General features: G+C 36.4%; 1 protein-coding gene across 1 annotated transcript in view; it reads left to right on the top strand.

The window, feature by feature from the left end:
• The first annotated feature begins 7,469 nt into the window (after positions 1–7,469).
• LOC136036796 (uncharacterized) overlaps positions 7,470–14,046 on the top strand; it is a 72,015-nt gene continuing 65,438 nt past the window's right edge. The window contains exon 1 of the mRNA XM_065719127.1: positions 7,470–7,544. Within this exon, the coding sequence (XP_065575199.1) occupies positions 7,470–7,544 (75 nt within the window). The remainder of the gene's footprint in view (positions 7,545–14,046) is intronic.

The raw sequence follows: 14,046 nt of genomic DNA, 5'->3' as shown, positions 1-14,046 counted from the left end.
GTTGATCAGATCTTAATGAAATTTGATGTTTGGAAGGATATCGTGTCTCAGAGCTGTTATTTTAAATCCCGACTGGATCTGGTGACATTGGGGGGGGCGTATGGGAGGGGGAGACCTAAAATCTTGAAAAAAAACTTAGAGTGGAGGGATCGGGATGAAACTTGGTGGGAAAAATAAGCACAAGTCCTAGATACATGATTGACATACCGGAACGGATCCCCAACATGGTTGGGGGGGGGGGGGGGTAATTCTGAAAAATAAAAAAATGAGGTATTTGTAACTTATGAGCGGGTGATGAGATCTTAATGAAATTTGATGTTTGGAATGATATTGTGTCTCAGAGCTATGTATTTTTAACTTACGAATGGGTGATCGGATCTCAATGAAATATGATGTATGGAAGGATATCGTGTCTCAGAGCTGTTATTTTAAATACTGACTGGATCTGGTGACATTGGGGGGGGGGGGTTTGGAGGGGGAAACCTAAAACTTGGAAAACACTAAGAGTGGAGGCATCGGGAGGAAACTTGGTGGGAAAAATAAGCACAAGTCCTAGATACATGATTGATATAACCGGAACGGATCCGCTCTCTTTGGGGTAGTTGGGGGGGGGGGTAATTCTGAAAAAAGAGGTATTTTTAATTTACGAACGGGTGATCGAATCTCAATGAAATCTAATATTTAGAAGGATATCGTGTCTCAAAGCTCTTATTTTAAGTCACGACCGGATCTGGTGACATTGGGGGGAGTTTGGGGTGGGGGAACCTAAAATCATGGGAAACGCTTAGATTGGAGGAACCGGGATGAAACTTGGTGGGGAAAATAATCAGAAGTCTTAGATACGTGATTTACATAATTGGAACAGATCCGCTCTATTTGGGGGGGGGGGGGGTTAATTCTAAAAAATTAGAAAAAATGGAGTGTTTTTAACTTTCGAAGGAATGATCGGATTTTCATAAAACTTCATATTTAGAAGGACCTCGTGACTCAGATCTCTTATTTTAAATCTCAACCGGATCCAGCGTAATTGATGGGGGGGGGGGGCAGTTGAGGGCAACCGAAAATTTTAGAAAATACTTAAAGCGGTGAGATCAGGATGAAACTGGATGGGAAGAATAAGAACCTGTTTAAGACACGTGACTGACATAATGGGACCGGATCTGCTCTCTTTGGTGGAGTGGGGGGGAATTTGAAAATTTAGGTATTTTTAACTTACGAAAGGGTGACCAGATCATAATGAAATTTGATATTTAGAAGGGTCTTGGGCTTTAAAGCTCTAATTTTAAATCCCGACCAGATCCTGTGACATTGGGGGGAGTTGGAGAGGGAAACCGGAATTCTTGGAAAACGTGAAAATAAGGGTACTTTTATTTTACGAATAGGTGATCGGATCTTAATGAAATTAGATATTTAGAATTAATCCGTCTCAGAGCTCTGGTTTCAAATCCCGACCAAATCTTTTGACATTGGGGGGAGTTGGAGGGGGAAATATTGGAAAACGCTTAGAGTGGAGGAATCGGAATGAAGCTTGGTGGATAGAATAAGCAAATGTCCTTGATACGCAAATGTCCGATTGACGGAACCGTACTGGACTCCCTCTCTTTGGGGGAGTTGGGGGGAGGGGTTCATTGATTTGGCGAGTATGGTGCTTCTTGACGTGCTAGGATGTTGAAAATTGATGGGTGTGTCAGTGAGCTGCACAAATTGACTTAATAAAGTCGTTTTCTAAGATTCGACTATCTGGGGGGCTAAAAGGAGAGGAAAAATTAGGTATTTATAACATACAATGGGGTGATCGTATCTTAATGAATTTTGATATTAAGAAGGACATCGTGACTCAGAGCTCTTATTTTAAATCCTGACCGGCATTAAGCCTCTTATTTTCTTTTTAAATCAATCTATTGATTCATAGAATTTTGCTAGGGCCCATACCATATGATCTCTTGGCTCTTAGCTCTTCTTGCCTCGTGACAAGTCCCATATGAGCTCTTAGCTCTTGTTGCGAAATAGAATTCAAATCCTAATGATAGACTATTAGTCTCTCATTAGGATTTGAAGCTTTGATCTTTCAGGGTTTCCACCACACGTGCTACAACTAAAAATAGGCGTACCAATAATACTTTTAAGAAATATCAACCCACCAAAGCTTTGCAATGGCACGCGACTTGCCGTAAAAAAAAAACAATGGAAAACCTAATAGAGGCCACAATCTTGACAGGGCCTTATGAGGGTGAGGCTGTTCTTATTCTTCGCATTCCCATGATTCCAACGGATCTGCCTTTTCAATTTAAAAGATTGCAATTCTCAATTCGATTAGCATTTGCAATCACCATTAACAAAGCTCAAGGTCAATCATTAGAAAAATGTGGTATAGATCATGGACAATTGTACGTTGCATGTTCGAGGGTCGGTAAACCTGACAATCTATTTATATGCAGCGACAATTGGACAGCGAAGAATGTTGTATATTCGCAAGTCTTACGCAGTTAATTTGTATTGTATCTATCTATCTATATAAAAACAAGTTGTGTGTATGCATGTTTGTTTGTTTGGAAAAAGAGCGTTTGCATATGACGTCATTATTGGTACATACGGCTTTGTATATGCACAGACAATGGGAAAGCCAAGAATGTTGTATATTCACAATTTTTACGTAGTTTGAAACACATATATAAATCTATCTATATTCACAGGTGGGACACAGGGACACAACTACAATGGCGCGTAACTAATATGGTGCGTAACGACTTGCGCGCGCGGGCGGGGGGGGGGGGGTTGCGATGTGCCCCACCAACTAGGTGCCACCCCAAAAGCTATTATATTATATCTATATATATATATATATATATATATATATATATATATATATATAGCGCCCTACCAACTAGGTGCCACCCCAACAGCTAGTATATTATATATATTATATATAATATAGTATATGATATATATATATATATACATTTATATATATATATATATATATATATATATATATATATATATATATATATATATATATATATATATATCATAAAATAAAACATATTAATCAAACTTAAATATTTGGGATCAGCATAATACGCTGATTCTTTTGATATATCTACAGGCACAAAAATTATGTTTTTTAAAGTTTTGGTTACTATCGAGCCATGTCACTCTTCACTTACAGAAGTGTATGGTGCTCGGTTTCAAAATTTACAGAATATCAAACCACTTCAATCCTAGCCAGCCTTCACAGGTTAAAATAGTCGTGTTAATATATCTTGCACCTTGAGAGCTTTCATTTGTTCAGAATCATAGATTCAAAAAGTAATATTAAGAATGGACATTAATATCCAATGGTAAATTGGTTAAACTTTCCCTTATAGTACTGAGGCGAGGCAGGATGCTAGAAAGTGTTTTCGTGATAATCATTGGGAACGAAATAGCACTGCCAAAGTAAAGAGCGATGTGGGCACAATGCATAACTTTTTTTGACCACGAAGTAGTTGTAACAAATACATCAAATGGGGCTCATTCGATTTCAAATTGAAAAGGTTAATGTCTTTTTTCATTGCCGAAAGAAATTGGAGGGCAACCAGCCCCTCCAACGTGTCCAAACACAGCCAATCAAAATTGGATTGGTGATAAAAAAAATTCTAGTATCCTTTTAAAGGGTAAAATTGATCAGAGGAATACTATTCCCCCCCCCCTCTCGCAAGTCGTGTTTTTCCGAAACACATCTGATAAAAATTTTGAGGGTGATGTGAGCACAACGTTGTTTTTTGTTGAGCACAACGGCATTTCGTATAACAGTATTTATAAGAATTCGAAATACAATTATTCGACTGGAAATTGCAAGTTCTATTTCCCTTTCTAATAGTTGGAAGTAATTAGAGGGCAAGCAGGCATCCTCCAAACAACCATCACTTCCCCAAGTGCATCCAATAAAAATATTGAGATAGGCATTTTGTTCAGCGTAGTAGAGGGATTCAGTAATTATGTTTCTGAAGATTAGCCCCCCCCCCAATGCCCTCAGGGCTAGGGTTGTAAGTTATGCCGAAGCGAAATATAGTGTTTATGTGGAAAGCGTGGTCATATAAACTTTGGCAGGTGCTCATTGGATTGAAAACTGAAAGTTCCCATGCCCTTTTTAATAGTCGAAAGTGATTGGAGGGCAATAATTTCGCCCATCATTTCCCCAAGCATACCGAATAAAATTTTTTATCAAGCGTATGCTGAAAGTTCCAATAAGTATATCTTTAATGATTACAATCCCCCTCCCCCAAAGGCAATCAGAGCAAGGACTATAAGTTATATAGGAGGGATAGGAGAGTAACTAGCCCCATCCCACGTCTTCTTTTTCCCTAATAGTCTAAAAATTATATAATAGTCTAATGACAGAGACAAACCATTTAGTTCGTAGAAAAACTCAAGGAGAAAACCTTGTCAAACTTCATTCTTTCAAACTTTATAATCAAGAAAATTAAACCTTTGAGTCCTTAGGAGAACTCACTGATAAAACCACGTCAAATTTAATTAATCAGTTTAAACTTTATACTCAACAGAGTTAAATTTATTAGTCCTTAGGAGAATTCAAGGAGTAAACCGTGTCAAATTTAATTCATCTGTTCAATCTTTGTAATCAACGGAGTTAAAACTATTTATTCTTGGAAAAATTTCCTGATTAAACCATGTCAAATTTAGTCCATCATTTCAAACTTTATAACCAACAGAGTTAAAATTTTCATTCTTGTGAAATTCACTGAACAAACCAATTCAACTTTAATTCATTATCAACTTTAGTTCAAACCTTATGCTCAACAGAGTCAATCCTTTTAGTCCTTAGAAAAATTCAAGGAATAAACAGGGTCAATTTGATTTCATCCATTCAGAATTTATAATCAACAGATTTAAACCGGTTAGTCCTTAAGGAAATTCAAAGAATAAACCATGTAGAATTTATTTCATCTTTTCAAACTTTAATCAACAAAGGAAAAGCTATTAATTCTTAGGAAAGTTTACTGAATACACCACGTTAAATTTATTTCATTAGTTCAAAATTTATACTCAACAGAGTTAAACCTTTTAGTCCTTAGGAAAATTTAAGGAATAAACCGTGTCAAATTTAATTTCATCTGTTAAAACCTTAAAATCAACAGTGTTGAACCTTTTAGATCTTCGCAAAATTCTAGGAAAAAACCGAGTCAAATTTAATTTATCTGATCAAACTGTGCAATCAAAAGAGTTAAGGCTTTTCATTATTGAGAATATTCACTGGAAAAGCCACTTCAAATTTTCAACAGAATTTCTTAGCCCTTAGGCAAAAATAAGTGATAAATAGTGTCAATTTTAACTCATTTGTTCAAACACAATAATCAAAAGAGTTTGAACAAATGTTCAAACTCTTTTTAAACAAATGTAAAAAAAAATGTTTGAACAAATGTGAATATCCCTGAGGGTCCTTATAAAGCCCCCCCCCCTCTCTCTCTATCCATTCACTTTGTGAGTCAGTAAATATATGGTTGCAATATTTGAGACTGCAAAGGAGTACATTTTTCTGCCTGGAGAGGGAGCAACAACCCCGTAGCACCGGTATTCAGGCTTAGTCCAAATAAAGCTAGATTAGTGACTAACCTCAACACCCCCCAGACTCTCCTATGAAATTTATTTGAGGGCTCGAGGAAAGTCAGAAAATTTGAGCATAAGAATGTACCTTTCGAGGCATCAGACAAACCCCCCTCCTGCTAAACAATGACTCAACATCTATGCTTGATAATAGCTGATGTGGAATTATACATCATTATACGTAGTTTAAATTTTACCTGACATCTTAATAGACATTTAATTCTTAAAAGAGACCCAGAACTTCCAGTTTTTCTAATATTTACACAACCACTGCTTTCATAAGAACTTCGTATTGCCCCAGGGCAAGACTAACAACTAAGACCCTCATCCCAGGCTGTTGGGGTGGCGCGAAGCGCCACCCCAACAGCTAGTATATATATATATATATATATATATATATATATATATATATATATATATATATATATATATATATATATAATAATAATAATAAAATAGAATTTATTAATAAGACTTATGTATTTGAATCAGCATAAACCGATTCTTTTGATATATCTATAGGCATAAAAATTCTGTTTTTTGGAGTTTTCGTTACTATCGAACCGTGTCACTCTTCACTTACAGTTCGTTTCTACGAACTGTCTGGTGCTCGGTTTCGAAGTTTACAGAATATCGAACCACTTCAAATCTAACCAGCCTCCACGAAGTAAAAGAGTCGTGTTAATATATCGTGCGCATCGAGCGCTTTTATTTGTTCAGAGTCATAGATTCAGAAATTAATATTAAGAATGAACGTTAATATCCAATATGAAATTGGTTAAATTTTCCCTTAAAATATCGAGGGGAGGCAGGATGCTAAAAAGTTCTTTTCGTGATAATTATAGGCAACGCAATAGCGCTGCCTAAATAAAGAGCGATGTGGCCACAATGTATAACTTTTTTTGACGAGGAAGGAGTTGTAACAGTAACTTCAGATGGGGTTTATTCGATTGGAAATTGAAAGGGTTAATGCCTTTTTTAATAGTCGAAAGAAAATGGAGGGCGTCCAGCCTCTCCTATATCCCCAATACAACCAATCGAAATTGGTTTGATGATCAGATATTCTAGTACCCTTTTAAAAGGTCAAAGTGGGTCAAAGTTTCTCTAATAGTCTAAAGATCATACAAAAAGGCCTTTGAGGTTGAAATAGCCCTTCGAACATGGGGGCATGGGTTGAAAGCTATGTCCTGAAGGCATTTAAGATTTATATGGAATTGGTGGATGCATAAACTCTGGATAGGTTGCATTTGATCGGAAATTGGAAGTTATAGTGCTTTTTTCAGAGTCAAAAGTAAATCGAGGGCAACCAGCCCCGCCCCCCTCTTCAAGATGAAAATCTTGATTTTCATTTAGAATTTTTTTAAATAGTCCCTCAGAGCCTAGGGGCAAGATTGAAAGTAATGCCCCGAAACCATTTAAGATTGCATAGAAAGGTGGTCGCATAAACTTTGACAGGGCTCATTTGATTGGAAGTTGGAAGTTATAGTGCTCTTTTGAGAGTCAAACGTAAATGGAGGAAACCCCCCCCCCTCTGTCATCCAACGACCATCATTTTTCTAAACAAACATACAATCAATATTTTATAACCTCCAATGTTTTCAATATTATAGAAATATCTTGTAATTATGTATTTGAGGATTTTAACTCCCTCACAGCCCCCAGAACAAAGGTTGTGATCTAAGCAATTCGTTCCCTGTTTACACATAGTATACTTTATTGAGAAAGGTATGCATGTTGGTTCTTTACTTTCCAAAAAGACAAAGGGCATTCAAGTCAGCTTTTCAGAGAAGGATGAGGGGTGTTTTGAAATAAATCAAAACACGTTATGTGAATATGGGCTGTCAAAAGGGTGTACCTCAACAATGACTAAGTATATTAATTTGACACTTTCAGGAAATGATAAGGGAGATGATCAATATACCAAAAAGTTAATATTTGTACGTTAGTATTACTACAACAAATACCACCACTGCTACTACTTCCACTACTACTACTCCTACAATAATAATATTATGTTTAAAATATTGAAGGGAAATTAAAACTAAATCTAAAGACACCAGATGTATACACATAATTTGTAATTTATTGAAAACAAAAGACATTGAAAATGTTTTCACTTTTTTTATATTAGAAATTTAAAAATTATTAAAACTTTAAGGAATAAATATCAGTGTTTGTATGTTAAACTGACAATCCAGGGTCGTTCGTTTTTGTTATTTTTTTTTTTTTTTTGAAGTGCAAATTTTGTTCCGGTTTTGAGAAGGCATGAGGATTGTCAGCCCTATTCATGCGAATTTATGTTTGACTCGGTTATTTTTGTAATTTCTGTTCGTTTTGGGTTTCATTTATTTATTGATGCTGATTTGTGGTAGTTTACAATATGAAGGTTATTTTACTTTATTTCTGCTCATTTTTTGCTTAGTAAAACTCTTTACATTTCTTTAAAAAACTTGTTGTGTGGAAATTCCTTTTTGAAATTAATATACAAAAAAGGATGACTTCTATAGTTTTATTTACAGTAGGCACCCGCAGGAAATTTTCCAGGAAAGACACTCATAACGGTAACAGGGATAGAGGGAGGAAGATAAGGAAAACTTTTTAGGGTAAAAGATGGTAAGAAGAATCAACTTCTCAAAGAAATAAAAAGTATTTAATTCTTACAGAAAAAGTGAAACAAAATTGAACAAAATTTTAAACGGCAAGGACGCTTGGCAAGGAGATCAATCCTTGGAATATCAGAGTATGTTGTTTGGGTTGTTGAACTAAATACATAGACACAATACCATACATCCAGTTTTGTCAAAAAGGGAATATCTGCGATATCTCAAGAATGACTAACGCTATTAAATTATAACTCTTAGGATATATTGAGTGGGAGGTTGAACTACATCAAAAGACACTATGTCCATCCAAGGCTGTCAAAAGGGTGTAGCTAGAATAACACAGGAAGAGCTAGCTTTCTACCCCATAACCTTTCTGCATACTCGTTTTGCCTTTCAAAGAAGAATCTATTCCAAACATTTGATTTCTAAGATGATACTGACAATAATATAACACACAGGATTTTTTATCCTTTTGATTTATTAACTGGTTATGGTAAGAAAAAAACGAATCCTAGTTGCCACTGACGTCATAACATAGCTTTAGTATATCGTCATTTATGGCTTATATTGACAGACACTTTTTCCATGCACTTCGCTTTCGCTGTGACGTTTGATTATTCCGGTTGTTTTATCATTACTTAAGATATTTTTTCCATCCCATTTGCTTTAGCTTTTCAGATTGGTCTTCTTACGCGAGATGGTCAATGGTTGTTCATTTTCAGTTTTGAATTTATGTTTTTCGATGCACCCGGAGAAATTTTTTATTTTTATATGCAAAATGAAAAAAAAATTATTAAAACCTTGAGCGGCGAGGGTTCCTGGAAAAGAAATCGTTCACTCTAGTTTAACATTTATTTATTTATGTATTTAATCTTAATTTATCAGGCCAAAAATCTTGAGCAAAAGATTTTGGTCTGAATTACGGGAAAATCTTTTTTCAAGATTAAAACAGGTATAGGCTCTGAATTCATTCCGGAGGCTTGTTCTACGTCAACAGCTTTGCAAGATCTCAAAAGCTCTTCGAGAGCTTTTGAGATCTTTCTAAAATGAGAGCTTTTGCAAATTGATACCAATATTTATGTTTTGTCACCTAAAACGCTTCTATTATTCCACTTTAGTTCTACTTTATACGTTCCTTCTTTCATTAATGAACTTTCACCTGTGACTACAAACAAATATAGAAGGCGAGTAAACAGATAATGAAGTATTGTGAGCTATATTTTGTTGAATGTAAGTCATTCAACAAAAGAAATCCCTGGTCTTTTCATAAACAACGGTTCAAACTGAGAGAAATGGTAATTCAGAAATTAACAAAAGATGAGTCCCTCTTCTCTCATATTGATTAAGCTGAGGGCTTAGGACAGCTTCCTGAGAATTCAAGATATCACATATTGAAGTCCAGTAAAATAAATTAAGGAATATTGAATATATTAAAGATATATTAACGATTATATTTAGATATATTAAAGTCCAGTTCTATGGATAGGTTCGGGGTTCATTTGGTTGAAAACCCTTGCATTATTTGCTAACCTTTGGAAATACTACAAGTACACATAGCTACCGATAAGTTTTTTTTTTCTATTTGTGATCTAGACTGTTTGTCACCTGATACGATTCCATTTGAAGTTTATACTTAGGCAAGGCAGTTATGGATTTTTTTTTTCTTCCCTGTGTAATCTATGTAGCATCAATAGAGAAAAGATAAAAAGGTGTATGAACTTAGAAAAGAAGTTTAAGCAATGAATACATACGGTAAAATTGAAGTGAAGCCAAAAAAAAGTAAAGCAAAATGGAGGCTATCAAAAACTAAAAGGAAAACAAACAAGAATAATCGAGTTATTTAAGAGCAAAAACACAATTATGAAAAAGCAATGGCAGAGTCTAAATATACTAGCATTGGTCTTTCACTTTGTTTTGTATCACTATCATCACTTAACGCTACTTAAGAAAGACGTCAGAGAAATATGTTAAGGAATAACCGAACAGAAAAAGAGAGATTATTGTCCTGTATGTTCTGTGTTACAAATTTGCTTTAGTACCAATGGCTTGTTTTGCTTCAGATTTTAACAAACGGATTTCCGCAAGCGTTTTGGAGCCAATTTTCATTATTCGTTATTTGTGAAGGGAACTTTTGATTCTTAGAAAGGGCACTGGAAATTTTGATTTCCAATCTAATAAACCCTCTCCGAGGCTTATACGACAACTTTTTCCATAGGATTTATATGGTCTTGGGAAAAAAGTACAAGGTAGCCTTATCGCTCTTTACTTAGACAGGACGCTCATAACTAGCTTTTTTAGAGAATGTTGTTTTTTTTTCTATAGACACACGTCAGGGGCAGTTTTAATTCATATCCATTCGGTATGTTAAGGGTCCAGTTTTTAATATGGCGAAACTTAAAGCTATTTGGTTGATTGAGGTTAATGACAATGCTCCTCTTTCAGCTGATTTTGTGATTTGTTTCAATACATCATAGAATTAACATCATTCTCTCATTTCCTAATGTGATGTGACAGTAGGCATGATGTAAACGTCACCGATAAGTCATTAATCCTTGTAGGTCTGCCAATCAAGGAGGCACACTCGTGCCTCTTTAAAGAGGCGAACCACGACAATGTTAAGCGATCTTTGGTTCCAGTGGTTGCAGAGGGATGGGAAGGGATGCATTTCGTAGCCAGGGCTCCAACTAAGAAACCTGCCAAATTTCATCCCCCTTCGACTTTTCCTTCATGGGGAAATTCTGGCCGAAAGTTTCGACCACCCAACCCCACCCCCCTTTAACGTTGTCCGATCGGGCTGAAATTCACAAGTTAAGGTACCCTAGGGCCCAGGAGCTTATCCGCGAAATTTCAGCTTGATCCGATAACTCCTTCCCTGTTTTCCAGAAACCACGCATAGCCACTTAATTTTCATGTTCTCCTTTTGTTTTTTTTTCTGCCACGCCTACAGGTCACAGCCGACATCGGATCTGGGTGTACGGAGACTCATTCGACACGAAATTCTCCGAGTAATTTTCCTGGAAAGTTTCGTCCGAAAATCTTAACCCCCCGATTTTCTAGCTTAGAAAAAGCCATTTCCCCATAAGAGCCCATGTTAATTTTTTAAATTCTTAGAAGTTATTTAAAAGTTATATTTATACAGATGCAGGTATTTCGACTTCAAACATGCTCGGTTAGCTCGGTCGGTAGAGCGTGGGACTTTTAATCCTAAGGTCAAGGGTTCAAGTCCCTTATCGGGCGGTTTTTTTCACAAAATATGAAAAAAACTTCGTTTTCTTAAAGAGTTAAAGAGGCTGCGTCCCAAAGTCGAACCTTAAAACTTACAGGAATTAGGAGAGGCAGTCCTAATTCCTGTACGAGGAGTACAGGAATTATTAAATTACATCCACCATGGATTGTAGAAAAAGGTACAGAAATAATATGAAAAAAACTTCGTTTTCTTAAAGAGTTAAAGAGGCTGCGTCCTAAAGTCGAACCTTAAAACGTACAGGAGTTAGGAGAGGCAGCTGGGGGGCTACCGCCCCCCAAACCCCCCACTTTTAAAGACTTTTTTGTACAGGTTTTTTGTTGTGGGGGGCTGCCGCCCCCTAACCCCCCGCTCTTGGCTTCGGAAAGGCCCTCTTTTAATTAACAAAAAATTGAAATGAATGAATAATGGAATAACTTAGAAAAATGTTAAACGCAAGAGGATAGGAGAACCATTGCGCCGAAACTAGTAATTATTAACAATGAAGTTGACCCCTCCATTTACATTTTAACATAATTATTGAAACTGTTTCCCAGACACAGAGCACACAAGCTAAGAGCTGGGGGCAGGGGTAGGGTAGCAAACAAAAATCTGTTTTGTATTCTTTGTTAATTAAAAGAGGGCCTTTCCGAAGCCAAGAGCGGGGGGTTAGGGGGCAGTAGCCCCCCCACAACAAAAAACCTGTACAAAAGAGTCTTTAAAAGCGGGGGGTTTGGGGGGCGGTAGCCACCCAACTGCCTCTCCTAATTCCTGTACGTTTTAAGGTTCGACTTTGGGACGCAGCCTCTTTAACTCTTTAAGAAAACGAAGTTTTTTTCATATTATAGAGAGGGAAGAGTTTGTACATTCCTTGGCAAATATATTACTGGCATTGAGTAATCATTGAAATTTCAATACAAACATGAAAAGTACTTAACAAACTTAGATTAGCACGAGGAATTTCTACCTCTTTGAAAAATTTATGAACCTCAAAATAAAGAAAGGTAGTTGGCTCTGTTCAAACTGAACTTTTCTCCTGCGTAGGGACAACATTGTTAAGGGATAATTCTAAAAACTTACATCAAAAGCGAACGGAAAATTTACTTGTAATAATTTCTTGAGTCACAATTGTTCGTTCTTTTTACGGACGTGAAATTTTATACAAAAAAGCCAATAAAGTTTAACATGAAATACGCTCATTTTGCGAACAAATTCTTTGGATATAAGTTCGCAGCTTAATGTGGTTTTAAAGTCAGTCAGGGGACAAATAGAATCACAGACAGGAGTAGAAGTAAGGCCCCTTCACCTTCTAAAGACCAGAATGTCATTGACACTTTATTGAAAACAAAATTCGTTTTGAATGTTTTTGCTTTCCTAGATTTAAAGGTTTTGTTTTCCTGGACTTGAGTTACGCTAATGATTTAAGCATCCTAGATGAATGTTTGAGCAAAATGAATGAACTTTTAGAGGTTTTGAAAGTTCAAGGTGTTAGAATAGCTTTGAAAATTAATGTTAAGAATTCCAAGTCACTAAGGCTAGGAATCAGAGACAATGCAATAGTGTTGCCTATAGAAAAGGTCATACGGCTCCAATATTTTATTATTATTTTTATCCCAGAGGTACTTCATATAGGAGGGGTCGTTGCATACACTTCGGAGAAGGCTCTTTCGATTGGATATTGGAAGTTCTAGTGCCCTTATAAGAATAAAAAATGATTGGAGGGGATGTTAAAAATAGTTCAAACATCATAAAACAAAAACTCCGGTGTCGACAGCACCCCCGGCCCAGGGGCAAACGCTGTGAGTTGTTCCCTGGGGGTATATAAAGTTGTGCCCTGGGGGCATGTGTGGTTCTTATGGATGGGCTGCTCGTATAAGCTTCAGAGAGTGCTCATTTGGTTGGAAATTAAAAGTCCTAGTTTGCATTTTAAGAATCAAAACAGATCAGAGGGAAACCAGCCCCCCCCCATTCCACGTCCTTTTTTTCCCTCAAGCTCATCTGATAAGAACTTTGAGATAGCCATTATTTTAAAAATAATTCAAAGATAATATAACGAAAACTCCGGGGTAAAAAAAAAACCTATTGCCCCTGGGTAGGAGTTGTAAGTTATGCTCTGGGGGCATATATGGTTCTTATGGAAGTTATAATATAACGAAAACTCCGGGATAAAAAAACTATTGCCCAAGGGCAGGTGTTGTAAGTTATGCTCTGTGGGTATATATGGTTCTTATGGAAGGCATGCTCATATAAACTTCAGAAAAGGTCCATTTGATTTCCCTCAAGCCCCTCCGATGCAAATTATGAAATAGCCATTTTTTTTTTAAATAATTCAAAAATAAGATAGCAAAAAGCCCTGGCGGGCAGGTGTTGTAAGTTATATCCTGGGGGTGTATATGGTTCTTACGATATTGATGTTCGTATAAACTTCCGAGAGGGCTCATTTGATTGGAGAGTGAAAGTTCTAGTTCACTTTTAAGAGATAAAAGAGGTCCGAGGGAGGCTACCCCACCCCTCCACCCTTTTACCCCAAACCCTTCTGATCAAAACTTTGAGATAGCTATTTTGTTAAAAATAGTTCAAAGGTCAAATAATAAAAACTCCTGTGTCGATGCA

The sequence above is a fragment of the Artemia franciscana genome, chromosome 16, assembly GCF_032884065.1.
Source record: "Artemia franciscana chromosome 16, ASM3288406v1, whole genome shotgun sequence".
NCBI lineage: Eukaryota > Metazoa > Arthropoda > Branchiopoda > Anostraca > Artemiidae > Artemia > Artemia franciscana.
The sequence above is the reverse complement of the archived record's forward strand: the minus strand, read 5'-3'. Positions and strand labels throughout refer to the sequence as shown.